Source organism: Lontra canadensis, unplaced genomic scaffold (genome assembly GCF_010015895.1).
Source record: "Lontra canadensis isolate GAN:19392208 unplaced genomic scaffold, GSC_riverotter_1.0 scaffold57, whole genome shotgun sequence".
Taxonomy (NCBI): Eukaryota; Metazoa; Chordata; class Mammalia; order Carnivora; family Mustelidae; genus Lontra; species Lontra canadensis.
This window is the reverse complement of record NW_022631051.1, coordinates 10,412,670-10,426,462: the sequence shown is the minus strand read 5'-3', so window position 1 is coordinate 10,426,462 and position 13,793 is coordinate 10,412,670. Positions and strand designations below refer to the sequence as shown.

Below are 13,793 nucleotides of genomic sequence, written 5' to 3'. Positions count from 1 at the left end.
GGACTGCATGCGCCCCTTCCCCTGTCCCCGGGTCTGGACCCACGTCATCAGTGATATGGGGCTGAGACCTCACCTTCCTAATGTCTTCCAGACTTTCCCCGTTAACGACACCAGCAACTGAGGCAGCTGAGCTTGTCTCTCTGGCCGAGGCACTCTTCTGGTCCAGCTGCTGTTGCTGCTGCCTGCGTTGGTATTTGAGCATCTCTGGGTTCTCAATGACGGCTGTGGAGAGCTGGGCCTCAGTCATGATGGCCAAGCTCTTGCCATACGTGGACTGATGAATGCGGCTCTAGGGGAAGCAGAGAGAAGTGCAATAGACTAGTTGTGGGCAGCAAAGTGGTGGCTAGTGCCCACCAGTCAGTGAGCTGCATGTTAGGTCTCCTGATTCTGAGACTGGAAAGGGTCCTGGGCAGTGGTCCCAGGGCCCTGGATGCCAGCCTGCCCTCACCACTCACCCTATTCTGCCTAGAGCTGACTAGATGACTCTGGAGAAGTCTTAAACCCTCTCTAGATGTATAGAACCTCCTTGTTCTATAGCCAGGGATGAAAATGAATGAGTAACTGATCAAAAAACTGCCATGTGGTCTGGTGCAGAATGAATGGCAATGAACATTTGCTGAATTTAAAGTAAGACACTCAAATTGTTAATGTGAGGTTCTTAAATCACTCCAAGGACCCCAGACACTTTTTGGGCATCAAATGCTAAAATTCAGAGCCTCCTTCAGTGTTCTTGTCTGCAGTCATCAGTCCCATGTGGCTGAAGTTGCCGTGGGGCTGCTAACAGTGTCTTAGAGTAAGGGAAGGCCTGGCACAACAGACCTAGGGAAATCTTTCTCAGCCCTTGCTGTCAGCCAACATGTCCTGACCCTTCCGAGCAGGGCCCCTCCCTCCACCTTCCCAGGTCTCAATCCTATGTGACAACAAGCCAGATAGGACCCCATGTGGGCAGGGACAACCGGTGTGATGAGAAGCAGATTCATACAAGGATGTGTTAATGACCAGTGGAGGCCAACAGGACATATGCTTCATAACAGAGGATACAGGGCAGGGGAAGGTGATGCCCTGGGACTCATTTCTGCAGGGCCTGGTATGCTGTATGTGGCCAAGAACCTTCCTCCCTTGCTACCTGTCCCTTCTCCCCTCAATCCCTCCCCTGGAACCTAGAGGCAGAATTCAGTTTGGCAGATGTTTACCTATGTTTCTTTTTCTTTTTTTTAAAGATTTTATTTATTTATTTGACAGAGAGAGAGAGAGAGAGAGAGAGATCACAAGTAGGCAGAGAGGTAGGCAGAGAGAGAGGGGGAAGCAGGCTCCCTCCTGAGCAGAGAGACATAAGCGGGACTTGATCCTAGGACCCTGAGATCATGACCTGAGCTGAAGGCAGAGGCTTAACCCACTGAGCCACCCAGGTGCCCTACCTATGTTTCTTAAACATGGGGTCCCTGCCTGCCATCTGAGAAATGGTAAGCTAGACAGTATTATTTTGTAGGACTCCCCTTGACCAGCCAGGACTGAATAAAGAGGAGGGGAATGTACAGTGATCCCAGGATGCCTGACGACAGGGTAGAAAGAAGACCTGAGGCCACTGAGACACTCATCCCTTCACTGACCAATGACTTCTGGGGAGCCAGGCCATTTTAGGTTTGTCAACAAGGCAGACCTCTACCCTCAAGGGGTTTACATCATAGTGGAAGGTCCACATAGTAGCTTATGAGGGAGCCTCTACCAGTAATTGAACTTTGAAGGAGAGAGCCACTCACCTGCTTTGGGCCTTTATAAGGCTTCTTTCAGACAAACGAGTACATTTCACTAAGTGTCATCAAAGACCCATCTATAGAAATGTCTGTTTTCTAAATCTACGGTCCATTAAGCAGGGCCTGTCCCAAAGTCCCTGAAGAGCACATTGGCCTCCCTGTCCTGGGCAAAGCACAGAGGGAAGGAGGCCTATGGGCGTGAGTCACGGTTCTGTTCTCAAACCTTAGGGTCATGTATGGTCTCTGCAAAGAGCCAAACTATTTTCTAAGGCTTAGTTACCTCATTGATAAAATGAGCCCTTCCTTGAAGGTTTTTGTATAATTCATACAAAATAATACATGCAAAATACATGGCCCAGAGTCTGGAATGCAGTAAGTGCTAAGAAATGACCAACATTACTGTTATAGTTGAAACACCTTGGCAACTAGGTCTCTACAAGACAACGGGGAAAGTGACATGAGCAGGCATCCTTGGGTGACACCCAGGGGGAAAACTTTTCAGTGCAGAGCTAATTATAAGCTCAAGAAAAGATGCCAAACTTATTCTTAGTTCTAGAACTGATTTCTGACATGAATAAGAGTCTCATCTTTAATCTATACTGTAAAGAAGATAAGCATTATGAACTATAAAAGATAAATACCCAATAATATTTTAAGAAACAATGTGTCTGTGTATATCCTAAGAGGAGGGTCCAAATGAAGGGGCCTCTCAGAGCTATTTCCATGGCCCGAGAGCAAGTGCAGCACTCAGGCCACTAGCTGAAGGTATAATGTTCTCTTACCTTCTCCTCCTCACTCAAGGGGTCTCCGAGCTCATCCTGGGAGAAATCTAAGAATGCCACAGAGCCATCCATGGAGCACACCAAGATGCCCAGCCCGTTCAGAGTCCTGAAAGAGATGGCCATTAGCAGCCTGGAGAGCAAGTGCCTATGGAGCTTACCCACACCCCCCAAGGGTGGACCAGGAGGATGACATGCAGGACTTTACGCAGATGCCAGAAACCCTTCATTACCTTCTGTGGCATTCCCTGGTAGGGTGAGGACAGGAGAGACAATCACGCCCTAGCAGGTTCTGGTATCTTTTAGTTTTTTTTTTTTTTAATCTTTTAGTTCTAATTCTAAGCATATGTGCAAAGTATACTTCATCTTCTTTTGTAAGAATTTCATTTTTATTTGTTTTTGAAATCACTTTAAAAAAAACATTAAGTATACATCTAGATGAGGTCGTTGAAAAGCAAAAAATGTGTCTCCACACTTGTGCTAATCTGGTTCATGCAATGACAAAGTGAAGCGAAACCAGAATCATAGCACTCTCCGCTTCCCAAATACCAGTTTGCCTAAGAAGTATTTTCTATAGGCAAATGCCAAAAAAAGCAAGGAGCACAGCAGCAGACATTCTCCCAATGGCAGGGGCAGGTTGCCCTTTTCTGAATCATATGCAAACAGCACCCCAGGGGTCTGGTCCGGCTCCCACACCTTGGAGGGTTGAGGGGTGGGGAGAGTCCCTGGCTACCTGACCCTAATCACATCCAGAAGCCTCATGTTCCAACATGTGGCTTCTCTTTTCCTAGCCTGTGCATTTTAAAAAGAATCCATCTTACCAGGAAATATCCATGATGGATTTGTCAAATAGTTCATGGATGACAACCAAAGGCCGTTTCAGACACGTGAGCTAGAAAAAAAGGAGAAGTTAATGAAATGAATGAACACTGCTTTCTGTCCACTCAGCTCATCAACAGTCCTAGAAGTCTTGATATGAGTTTTTGTTGACATATAGGGCATACTGGATTCTATTCAAACAGCAACCAGCAAGATCCCAAGCCGTGGAAACCGTGGAAACTTGCCAAACTTGCCAAAATAAACATTTCAGTATGGCCCCCGTCTGAAGGGCTCGCTGTGGTCTGCCAGGGGAGATGGATTTATACATAGACAACTAAGAATGGAGAAGGTGGGTCTAAAAAGGCCATGACCTGTGCAGAGGTCTACAAGCAGGGATAGGATGTCAAGGCCTGGGCAGAAAATGAGGCAGCAAAATTAGCACCCAGGAGAGGAAAAGAGCCTCGGAGAGAAGCCAGGACATCTCCGCCCAAGGAGTTCTGGTATGTATTAATGCAAAGCTCACTGTAACTGGCTACATACATCACATGGGCTCATTCTAAAAAGTGTGTGCGGATAGTCCACCAACACCAAAACAGTTTAAGTTGCCTTGAATCTAGACCCACAGTTAACCACTATAACACTTGAGTTATTTTCTCCTAGTCTATCTTGTGCAAATATTTTATTCTTTGGCAGATGACTGTGCTTGCTTTTCATTTAATACATAATTAGTATGTCATCAAACACCGTAAAAACCTCTCTTTGATGACTGCACAACATTCACCACATGCATATTTGTATCTAGTCACTCAAAGGCTGGGCTGTGTGTCATCTCCACAACCCTACAGCTCACATGCTAATGTCTGACCACCCTGCTGACAGGTCTAGGGGCCACAGAGTGGTGGGCTGGGATGGGACACCTTCTGCACGGCTCCCATCAGGTGCTGCTTTTGTGGGGGAAGAGCTGCTGCAGCTACCCTAGTCCTGAGGAGAGGAAATCTGAGCTACCTGGAATCCACAAGAAGAATCTTGCCCCTCCCCTAATTCCACTTTCAGAAAAAAATAGCCCTGTCTCTTCTCTCAAAAATGTGCCTACAGACCACTCAGAAATCTGGAACCCATGTGAACACCTGACCTCAGCATTCTAAGAAAATGGGATCAGGAATGTTTTGGTCAAAGCAGGCCAGCAGGAGTCCAGGAAGAACACGCCTGGAAGTGCCTATGATAGCACTAAGGTTCAGGTTCTGAAATGTCATGTGAATAAGAACGTCGATAAGAATGTCATGTGAAAAAAGAACCACAGTGTACACAGAAATCCATTTCTGTGTGACACACAACTGTAATAAAGGCAGCCTGAGAACAACCTTCAGCTCCACAACTACAAGTCCATTCTGCTTATGGGGAAATCAGTTAGGAACAAACTATTGATTGCTAAATCCAACAACAAACACGAATCTCAACAACATTAAATCAAGTGAAAGCAACACAACTGCACAACTTGTTGATGTGACAGACATCACTGGAGTGGTTGCCTCGGCCAAAGGGGGTTGGGAAGTGGGGTCTTGACTGGGGGCAAGTGGGGGCGGGGATGAGGGGTTACAGGTTCGTGGTTAGACTGTATATATGTATGTCATACATGTATGACAACGCACTGAGGTGTATACTTTAGGTGAATGCATTTGCTGTAGGTTATTTTTAAAATTTTATTTATTTATTTATTTGGCTGTAAGTTTTATATATAGACAGAAAGGTTTTCCAAAAGGAAGCAAACACAACATACCAACTGAGGGTATTCCCAGAGTCTGGACACAGAGTTGCTCAGACTGGGGCTCAGGGTGGCCTTTTCTACCTGGGCCCAAGCCTAGTCTTCAGTCCTCCCTTCTTCTTGGGGCAACCAGGGGGCCTGACCCCAGGTGTAGGGTGGAAGCACATACTGAGCACCACTAAAAGTGGCTCTTCCAGGCCTCTGGGCTCCGCCTCCTTCAACAGCCCCTTCTCATTCCCCCTGTAGGAGCCACAAAAGCTCTTGGGGGAGGGTTGGGGGGTTGCGGGTAGGGAGTCGGGGCTCACCCAGACGGAGAGAGAACGGTCCTTGCTGCCAACAGCACAGCAGCAATACGGGCAGCTGGGCTTTGCAGAACTCCCGTTCTTCTGCTTCTTTTTGAAGATTTTTGGGTTGAATTTCTAAAGCCAAATAACAAATGTTAAAATAATTAATTAAGCATCAAGCATACACCCCTGCCAGGTTCAGAAATATACCACAATACCAGCCTGTCTGCGGGAAACCCACAATGACATTCTCCCAGCCCCAGGCACTCAGCATGCTTTACTTCATCTTCATCACTACCCAGGAGGCATTTTGCTGAGGTTGAAATGGAGTTTCAGGGAGGCCAGGAAATGTGGGCCAAGTTACCCAATAAGTAAGTGGTGGGACAAGGATTTGAAGCTGGCTCCACCAACTCTCCATTTCTGGGCCTGTAGCCAGGTTGATGGCATGGGAGCTACTGAAATCGGCTCTCTGATTTCCTCCTGGCCTGAGAAAGGCCAGTTCCAGGACCTGGCTTTAGGTACAAAGTCTTGACAGAGGATGGTGGGACTGTCAGATACCTACCCCATTAATCCTTTCCCCTTCACTGTAAGTGATGCTCAGAGTCAAAACTATCTAGCAGATACTGATTAGCCCTGAATAATCTTACTTGGCCAGCTAAGTCATGCTAAAGTCTGTACCGGGGGATATCCTCAGTGTAACCTGGGTGCTGCTTTTGGCAAGCACACCAAGAGCTCCTGCCACATTCCTGGATTGAAAGGGATAGGAACTCTAGACTCAGAACTGGAGTCCCCAATCCAGGACAACTGAGGAGAAGGGTGGCTCCCTGGAGCCTGGTATCAGCTGGCCTGGCCCATAGGGGTTCTAATTCCAGAGGGCAGGCATAAAGACCAGACAACATAGAACCTGGAGGTGTGTACGATGGTCTTGAGTCTCACCCTGACTTGCCTGAGAGGCATCAGTACCATGATCTCACAGAGTCACTCTTACAGTGCCTATGAGGACCACCTGACAGTCATGAGGAAGCATTGCGCTATGCTGAAGCAGTGATTTTCAATCATTTTCATAACAAGGACCTGGGCTCAAACAAAGTCCTACATGGGTTCCAATAAAAAAAAATCAAAGAAGCAACATTTTATTTGTATAAAACATATATATTCTAAGTCACAACATATAATACTTATTATTATTATTTTAAAGATTGAGAGAGAAAAAAGAGAGTGAGCCAGTGTGTGGCGGGAAGGCGCAGGGGAGAGGGAGAGAATCTCCAGCAGACTTCCCACTGATCTCAGAGCCTAATGAGGGGCTTGATCCCACGACCCATGAGATCATGACTTGAACTGAAATCACAAGTCAGATCCTTAACTGACCGAGCCACCCAGGCACCACTATAATATTTATTATTAATTTAAGCAATTGGAAAGATTAGCCCATTTTAAGTAACACGAAAAACTGAGATCAGGGTCCTGGCTGATTCTTCACCTTTTCTTTTCTTTCTTTCTTTTTTTTTTTTTTTAAAGATTTTATTTATTTATTTGACAGTGAGACACAGCAAGAGAGGGAACACAAGCAGGGGGAGTGGGAGAGGGAGAAGCAGGCTTCCTGCTGAGGAGGACCCTGGGGTCATGACCTGAGGCAAAGGCAGACACTTAAGGACTGAGCCACAGGTTTCCCTGATCCTTCACTTTTTTTTTTTTAAAATACTTTTAATTTTTATTTATTTGACAGACAGAGATCACAAGTAGGCAGACAGGCAGGCAGAGAGACGGGAGGGGGAGAAGCAGGCTCCCTGCTGAGCAGAGAGCCCAATGTGGGGCTCGATCCCAGGACCCTGGGATCATGACCTGAGCCTAAGGCAGAGGCTTTAACCACTGAGCCACCCAGGCGCCCCTATCCTTCACTTTTGTCAACCCTAGTCCACCAACCTATTTACTTTGTTTTGGTTGCCCAGTGCTGAGAAAACCCTCACTAAAAGTAGCCCGTATCTTCCGATACCCTTCACCCTCCATACCAAGATTGGGCAGGGCAGCTCCAGACTCAGGTGATCCACAGCATGGCCTCACAGCCACGCCTGGCCACGGCTGGGGTATAGGCAGGCACATGTGCTTAGCAGGCATATGCTACTGGAGCACTTGTCAGAACCACCATGCTTGAGTACACAGGACCTGACCCAAATATGGAAAAAGGCTAGTGTGGAGCTATAATTTCCCAAAGACTGATTTTGGTGAAACTCGTTAAAATATGTGAGTATGTATTCTGCTTTGTAAAATGTGTTTAAAAATTATGAAACATAAGTAATTAAAATGAAACAAGAATGTAGCATGTGCTGACTCTCAGAGCCCACCACCTGAGCCCCACATGTGACCCAGCCTCGGGGTAAGACAGCACCCAGGTGGAGGCTAAGTACACTCACCACAACAGTCACAGCTTTCCGGTGCCCAACAAAGTCCATGTTGGTCTTCCAGCCCTCTCGTTCAATGATCTGGGCAGTGGGGCCAGAGTTGTTCATGGCGTGGGCAGACACCAGGTAGTGCCCATCAGGTGACCAGCTGAGCCGCAACACATGGGTTGTCCCTCCACACTGAAAGAAACATGTGCCCTTGGAAGGAGCTCAAGACCAACTGTGTGACCAAAACTCTGTCCTCAAGAATAGAGTCAAATTCTGATTTATAAATGTATGATGGCAGAGCATGGACACCAGCTTTTGGCTATGCTAACAGCTCTAACGCTCCAGTCCCTCCAGGTGTCTGACAAAAAAGGCTGTTAGGTGAGACTGGGAGCTGCAGCACCCTATACTCCCCTATGGGAGCTGAGCACAACACAGTGGCATCTAGACGATCAACAGCCACCTCTTTTGTCAGTTCTGTTTGGGCCAAATCTGTCTGGCCACTGACCTCTTTCTTCTGCCTAGCATGTTAACCTTACCACATGAGATCTGCAGAGCATTCACTTCAGTGGAGAAAGAACTCTGTGGACCTTCAGGAACCCGTCTCTGTGATGCATTCAGTGACCATGAGCCGCTACATACTTTCTCCAGCCTGCCTCAGCTGAAGACTGGTGGTGCTACTAACTAGCAAATGAGAAAAACTTCATAAAGCCCATATAAACCATTAAATCCATGGCAGAAAGATATTGTTCCCCTGATCTGGACTAGGCCTGAAGCAAGGCATCCCTCCACATTATTATTCCTGCAAAGTGAGATGATATGGGCCAGAAAAACAGCCCTCTAAAGCTCAAGGTCAGTCCAGGGCAGCCTGAATGACTTAGGAATTAAGATCTTGGCCTCACAATCCTAGAGAAGGGTAGGATGATGCATGGCCTTGAGTGCAGTGACACAGCTGCTTCAAGCCCACTCAGGCCCACCCGAGGCTAAGGAGTCCCACCAGCTCCCAACTGGGATTCCAAACATTCCTATCTCCATAGCTGCCCCAGGAACCCTGCTAGTGGGATCCTGCTGCCTGGTTGCCGGAGCCCTGAGGAGGAGCTCCAGAAGGCATTAGGGCCCATGTCCTCTGTACATGGAGGGCACGTACTCCTAAGGAGGGCAGGACTAAGCAGGGTGAATACCAGTGCTCATGTGGTGCTGTTGGTTTGGGGAAAACTGCATACATGATTTCCACCTTCCTTCTGCAGCCAGCCTTGACTTATGGGCAAATGTCTAGACCTCCTGCAAAACTTTGCTCATAGCCCTTCCTCTGATGTAATCGGTACTCCTCGGCTGTTTCTGTGCATTCTGGACAACTCCATCACCATACTCACAATGGATGTGAAAGTCTATCTTTCCCACCAGGTTCTAAGCTTCAAGGCAGAGACTCCATCTCAGTCCACTTTCATTTCCTTTATCCAGTACTACCCTTCTTACAGCAGGCACTTAAGAAATATCTAACAAATAAGGGAGACCCTGAACTCTGATTCCACATGAAACAAGAACTCAAATAAAAGGTAGTAAAATACTACCCAAGTCACTGCAGTCTGACATCCAGACATTCTGCATGAGGCACTGCTTCACTACCCAAGAGAGAAGTGGGCTGGCCTGCAGAGTACAAGTCAGTGAGTAAAGCCACAGCACAGTCAGGAAAAAAATAAAAGAGAAGGCCTCCTCTACCTGTGTGGCACAATGCTATGGAGGCATCACTAAAGTTCTCTTCAGCTTTTTCTCACTTCAAAGTTGGACATTTCATACTGTCTGAGAAGTGAAAGTTTTTCATCATCTGACTCTTTGGGCCACAGTGCCCACCCCAGAGAACCTTGTTGGTTCAACCACAATGTATGGACCCCAGCCAGCTTCTCGTCTGTGCGTGGAGGCCGGGGAGGCTGCTGGACCAAACTCCCTGAGCTGTGTTCTTACCTCATCAAAAGGCTTGGTGATGCTGGTCTCCAACTGCCAGTCCAGCGTTCTCCACACCTTTAGGCTGCGGTCATCAGCTTGAGAGGCAATGTATTTACCAACAGGGTCCCAAGTCAACCCCTTTACCAAGCCAGAATGTCCTCTCAAAGTAGCTAGAATTTCTGTGGAGGAAAAGAGGAGATTGGGAAAGCATTAGCTAAGGGAAAATGATGAGTCTATATAGAAACATGAGCTGTAATCCATGGGCTATGGAATGGCTAGCCAAGAGAAGGGATCTCAGGAGTCCATCTCGGCCAGCTCCCATCCCTGGGCACAAGCAAAGAGCCCCCTAATCTGATCCCTATCAGGCCAAAAGCAACTTGAAAGAAGGACTACACCCAGGAGCAGGCATTGTGATTTCCCTTTAGCCACAGCTAATACTGACTGAGCCTGCATAAGCCCCCTAAAGGGCAGGCAAGCAGGGATCCAGGTTTGGCCAGAGTCAAATTCTGCCCCTTTGACTTGTCTGTGGTTGGCAGCTCTGCCAGTGGTTTCTCCCTCTGGGGGCCATGCAAACCTGTGCTGTAACATCGATATTTGTGATTTGAACCTTCCTGGCAGCTAAAAGCAGGCCTAAAAGCTCAGGGGTTGGAGCACTGTGGTGAAAGTTCTTTGTAAGTCATCACAAAGGACAAAGGTGTATGAGATAGCATGTCCTAGAGACCTGTAATCTAAATGCCACCCCAACTCTCAATCTGGCCCTCTGTGACCACAATGAAAATGCCCCTCCCCCACCCCGCCCACATCTTGGTGGCTTATAGAGAAAATGACTTGGGCCTAGTTCACGGAGGATGTTTTTTAGCCCACGAACAAAACATATTCTAGATCCCAAAGAGGAATCAAAGTATCTTACTAGTTATCAACTACAGTGATATGCTAGGTTATGCCGTCTGTTTTGACTTTACACACATTAATAAGAAATACCAATCTTTTGCAAAACTGGATTTGTTAGCCTATCTCTGTTTAATAGCTTCAGAGAGGAGATGGCAACTGAGTGGAGGCCAGAGCCCAGTGGGGTGGGGAGGGTGGGGAGGCATGCCCTCAAGAGCATGTGTGTAGTGGGGAATGCCAGGTGCCAAGCACATGCAACACCACCCTATCACCCTCGTGATCTGTGGCACATCCACGCTAGCCCTCAATTACTATTTTTCTTTAACATAAACTTGTTTTAAAACCTTAAACAAATGTCACTGAAGAGAAAAAGAACTGAGTTGCTGATGAGACGCACAAATCCCCATTCACTGCGACATACTTGTCACTGCCAGCCTTAGGAGACAGAGCCCACCCTGCTCCAGATGATCAGCCCATTTATGCTGCCACCCAGTCAGAGGTCCAGACCTGGGAACTTCACAGCATTCCAGATGACGACAGTGTTATCCACGCTGCATGAGGCCAGCCACGCGTCATGGGGAGACCATGCTACATCCATCACATCTGGAAGACAGAGGGCTGGCGGTGAGCCTCTTATCTGGTGTGCAGACTCAGCGAGGGGGGCACTCGGCAACACCTGTCTGCCAGGTTGGCCGGCAGCCCCTAGCCTCTCATGTTTGAGGAAACTTGACTTGCAATCATCATAACTAAACTCCTTCTTAAAAACCAGTCTGTAAAACTTCCCCACTAAGGTTTATGAACTGGTCATGACATTTGAGGCATCTGAGTGACCTCCCTCACCCCTCACAAAGGAGGTGACTGAGGACATGGCTGACAACTTGGGGCCACGTATAAGAACTCTGGCTCTGACACCTGCTGGGACTGTGGCCTCAGGCTCGCTAAGCTTGCTTCTCTGATCCCAACTGGGCCTTTCTGAGAGCCCTTTGAGCTCTACAGGCACCACACCTGGCATAATGGCTAGCACAGAGCCAGAGTACAATAGCTGCCCAATAAGTGGGAGGCCATCTTCAGGCCCTTCTCCTCACAAACTGGATCTCATCTCCAAGACCCCACCAGAATATCCCTTCCCTAGAGAACCCCTAAATACAATCACTCATGTTAATTTTTTGTGACTGTTTTCTTATCTATAAAATGCAGATTAAAAAAAAAAAAACACAACCCTATGCTCAGAGGGTTATTATGAGGATTAAATGTGGGAAATTGCTGTAGCACGGTGCCAGGCACACACCAAGGCATCGATAAAGGTCAGCTGTGACGGTGACGATGACCGGGCCCATCTCGCCGTGCAGGTGTGATTTTTCTAACCTCTGTGCCTGGTGCAGTGCTAGGTGTACAGAAGAATGGCTGGTGAGGTGAAGAAACAGAAACACAGCAGCAAGTTAATAGCTATCTAGTCCTCTCCTCATAGGATTTTTAAAAAGGTGTAAGCAAAATACTCAAAACTTCTATTTTTTTTCTATTTTTTACAGTCTTCAGGGACAGCTTGATGAATTTTTTCACAAGGTACTGCAATTTGTATTTCACACTGCATATGCGCTAGTGTGCTGCATTTAGTACCCCCACAGCCTATGTGATCCTAAGGGCTCCTCTTGTTTAGTTCTACATTCCATGTCCATAAACAGACCTGATTCAACTATTGACTATCAACTGAGTCCCAGGTTTTATGCTAATGAGCACATGGGTGTACGCCATTCTCCACACTCTGGTTTATTTCTTGTGCCTGGCAGCCCAAAGTGGACTCTGGGCAGAATGCCTGAAGACTTTCCTAAGTCTGGACTCTCTTAACCCTGTAGACAGCTTTTCAGAAACCTCTATGACTTTACACTTTTATAAGCAGAAATGTCCATTTCAAAATTCTCTTATTATCTTGAGGATTACGATTTTCCCTTCTAACTTATTAAGTACATTTTTTATATTTTAACTTTACTAATAAAAGTGAAGATTTTTTCTATCTGTCTAGAGTTGTCTTCTTGGGCTATTTTGCTCCCATCTTCTGTCTGTTGGGAGGCCTTTTGTGCAGCGGGTCTAACAAACACCAATGCAATGCCTAAAAAAATGAAGAATAAAAACCTCCTCTAAGAGCTTAGAGGCCAAGAGGGGCAGACATGTAAACAGTAGAATTTCACCATGGTATCTAAGTCCTAGAGCCGAGAAGTGGTCAGCTGGGAGGGAATTCCGGAAGGGAGATGTGATTTTCCTAGCAATTTCCATGTACTACTGATAATACAGGCATTAGCTGCAAATTCTAACAGTTTATCTTCCTATACTGTAAGAGATTGATATAGTAAAATCTGTGATTCTCCTTTGTGATGTCTTTTATTGCCTGTTAACCTTAAAAAACATTCCCTCTGGTAGCGGTCTGATGAATATTCAGTTCTGTTTTCTTCTGCTTTAATTATTTAGAACGTTTCTCTCTTTAACATATGGAATTTATTTCAGTACATGCTGTATTTAGGGAGGCTCTACTTTACTCTTTCCTCATCTACAAACCATATAATGGTTATTCTATCACAAGTGGGGAACAATTCTTTCTTCCCATAACTGATAATTGGTGCCTCCTTCACAATAATACACCAAGGTCCTAGGTACATGTAGTCTACTTCAATGTTGTTAGTTTTGCCCCCAAACTCATGACATTTTAATCATTGCAGCTTTGAATGATTTCTTCTGTAACCTTCCTTACTCTTCCAAGTGCCCTTTGGAGTCGCTGCTGAGTTACATAATAAAGCCACTTATGGACAAATTTTCCACTAATTTTCTCCCTTAACCCCAGTTTTGGAGCTTCTGTCTTCAGACCATACCATTCCCGCTCTTTTCTCTTTGCACATCTACATACATCTGAGACTCTCCTGCATTTGAAGTGTTTTCTGGTCACTGTCATTCCAGATACTCTCATCATCATTCTTGGTGATTCTAGGAGGATGATCTGTTTAATACCCAAGGCTCCTGGATCCTTAAACTCTGCCTCCTCCTCCAGTAACCTTGGCTTCTGCTACCTCAGGCATTCATTCCCAGTCATGCCCAGAGAGTCTCCCAAACAACACAGTGTAATTCCTCCCTGGTTTGAATGCCAACCCTCCCTTACTCCTACCATCAACTGGTGCTTCTGGCTCCCTCTC

At 46.6% G+C, this 13,793-nt stretch overlaps 1 protein-coding gene across 8 annotated transcripts in view; it reads right to left on the bottom strand.

Moving 5' to 3' along the window:
• The window catches only part of LOC116878422 (protein HIRA), an 86,491-nt gene that overhangs the window by 45,814 nt on the left and 26,884 nt on the right, over positions 1–13,793 (bottom strand). For 6 of the 8 annotated variants that reach the window (XM_032875902.1, XM_032875904.1, XM_032875908.1 and 3 more), the window contains 7 exons: positions 11,122–11,217; positions 9,745–9,905; positions 7,810–7,977; positions 5,420–5,533; positions 3,355–3,425; positions 2,537–2,642; positions 74–289 (listed from right to left, as the gene is read on the bottom strand). In XM_032875902.1, coding sequence (XP_032731793.1) covers positions 74–289; positions 2,537–2,642; positions 3,355–3,425; positions 5,420–5,533; positions 7,810–7,977; positions 9,745–9,905; positions 11,122–11,217 — 932 coding nt within the window. Of the gene's footprint in view, positions 1–73; positions 290–2,536; positions 2,643–3,354; positions 3,426–5,419; positions 5,534–7,809; positions 7,978–9,744; positions 9,906–11,121; positions 11,218–11,902; positions 12,019–13,793 lie in introns of all 8 variants that reach the window. The other 2 variants (XM_032875905.1, XM_032875906.1) reach the window with 1 other exon arrangement.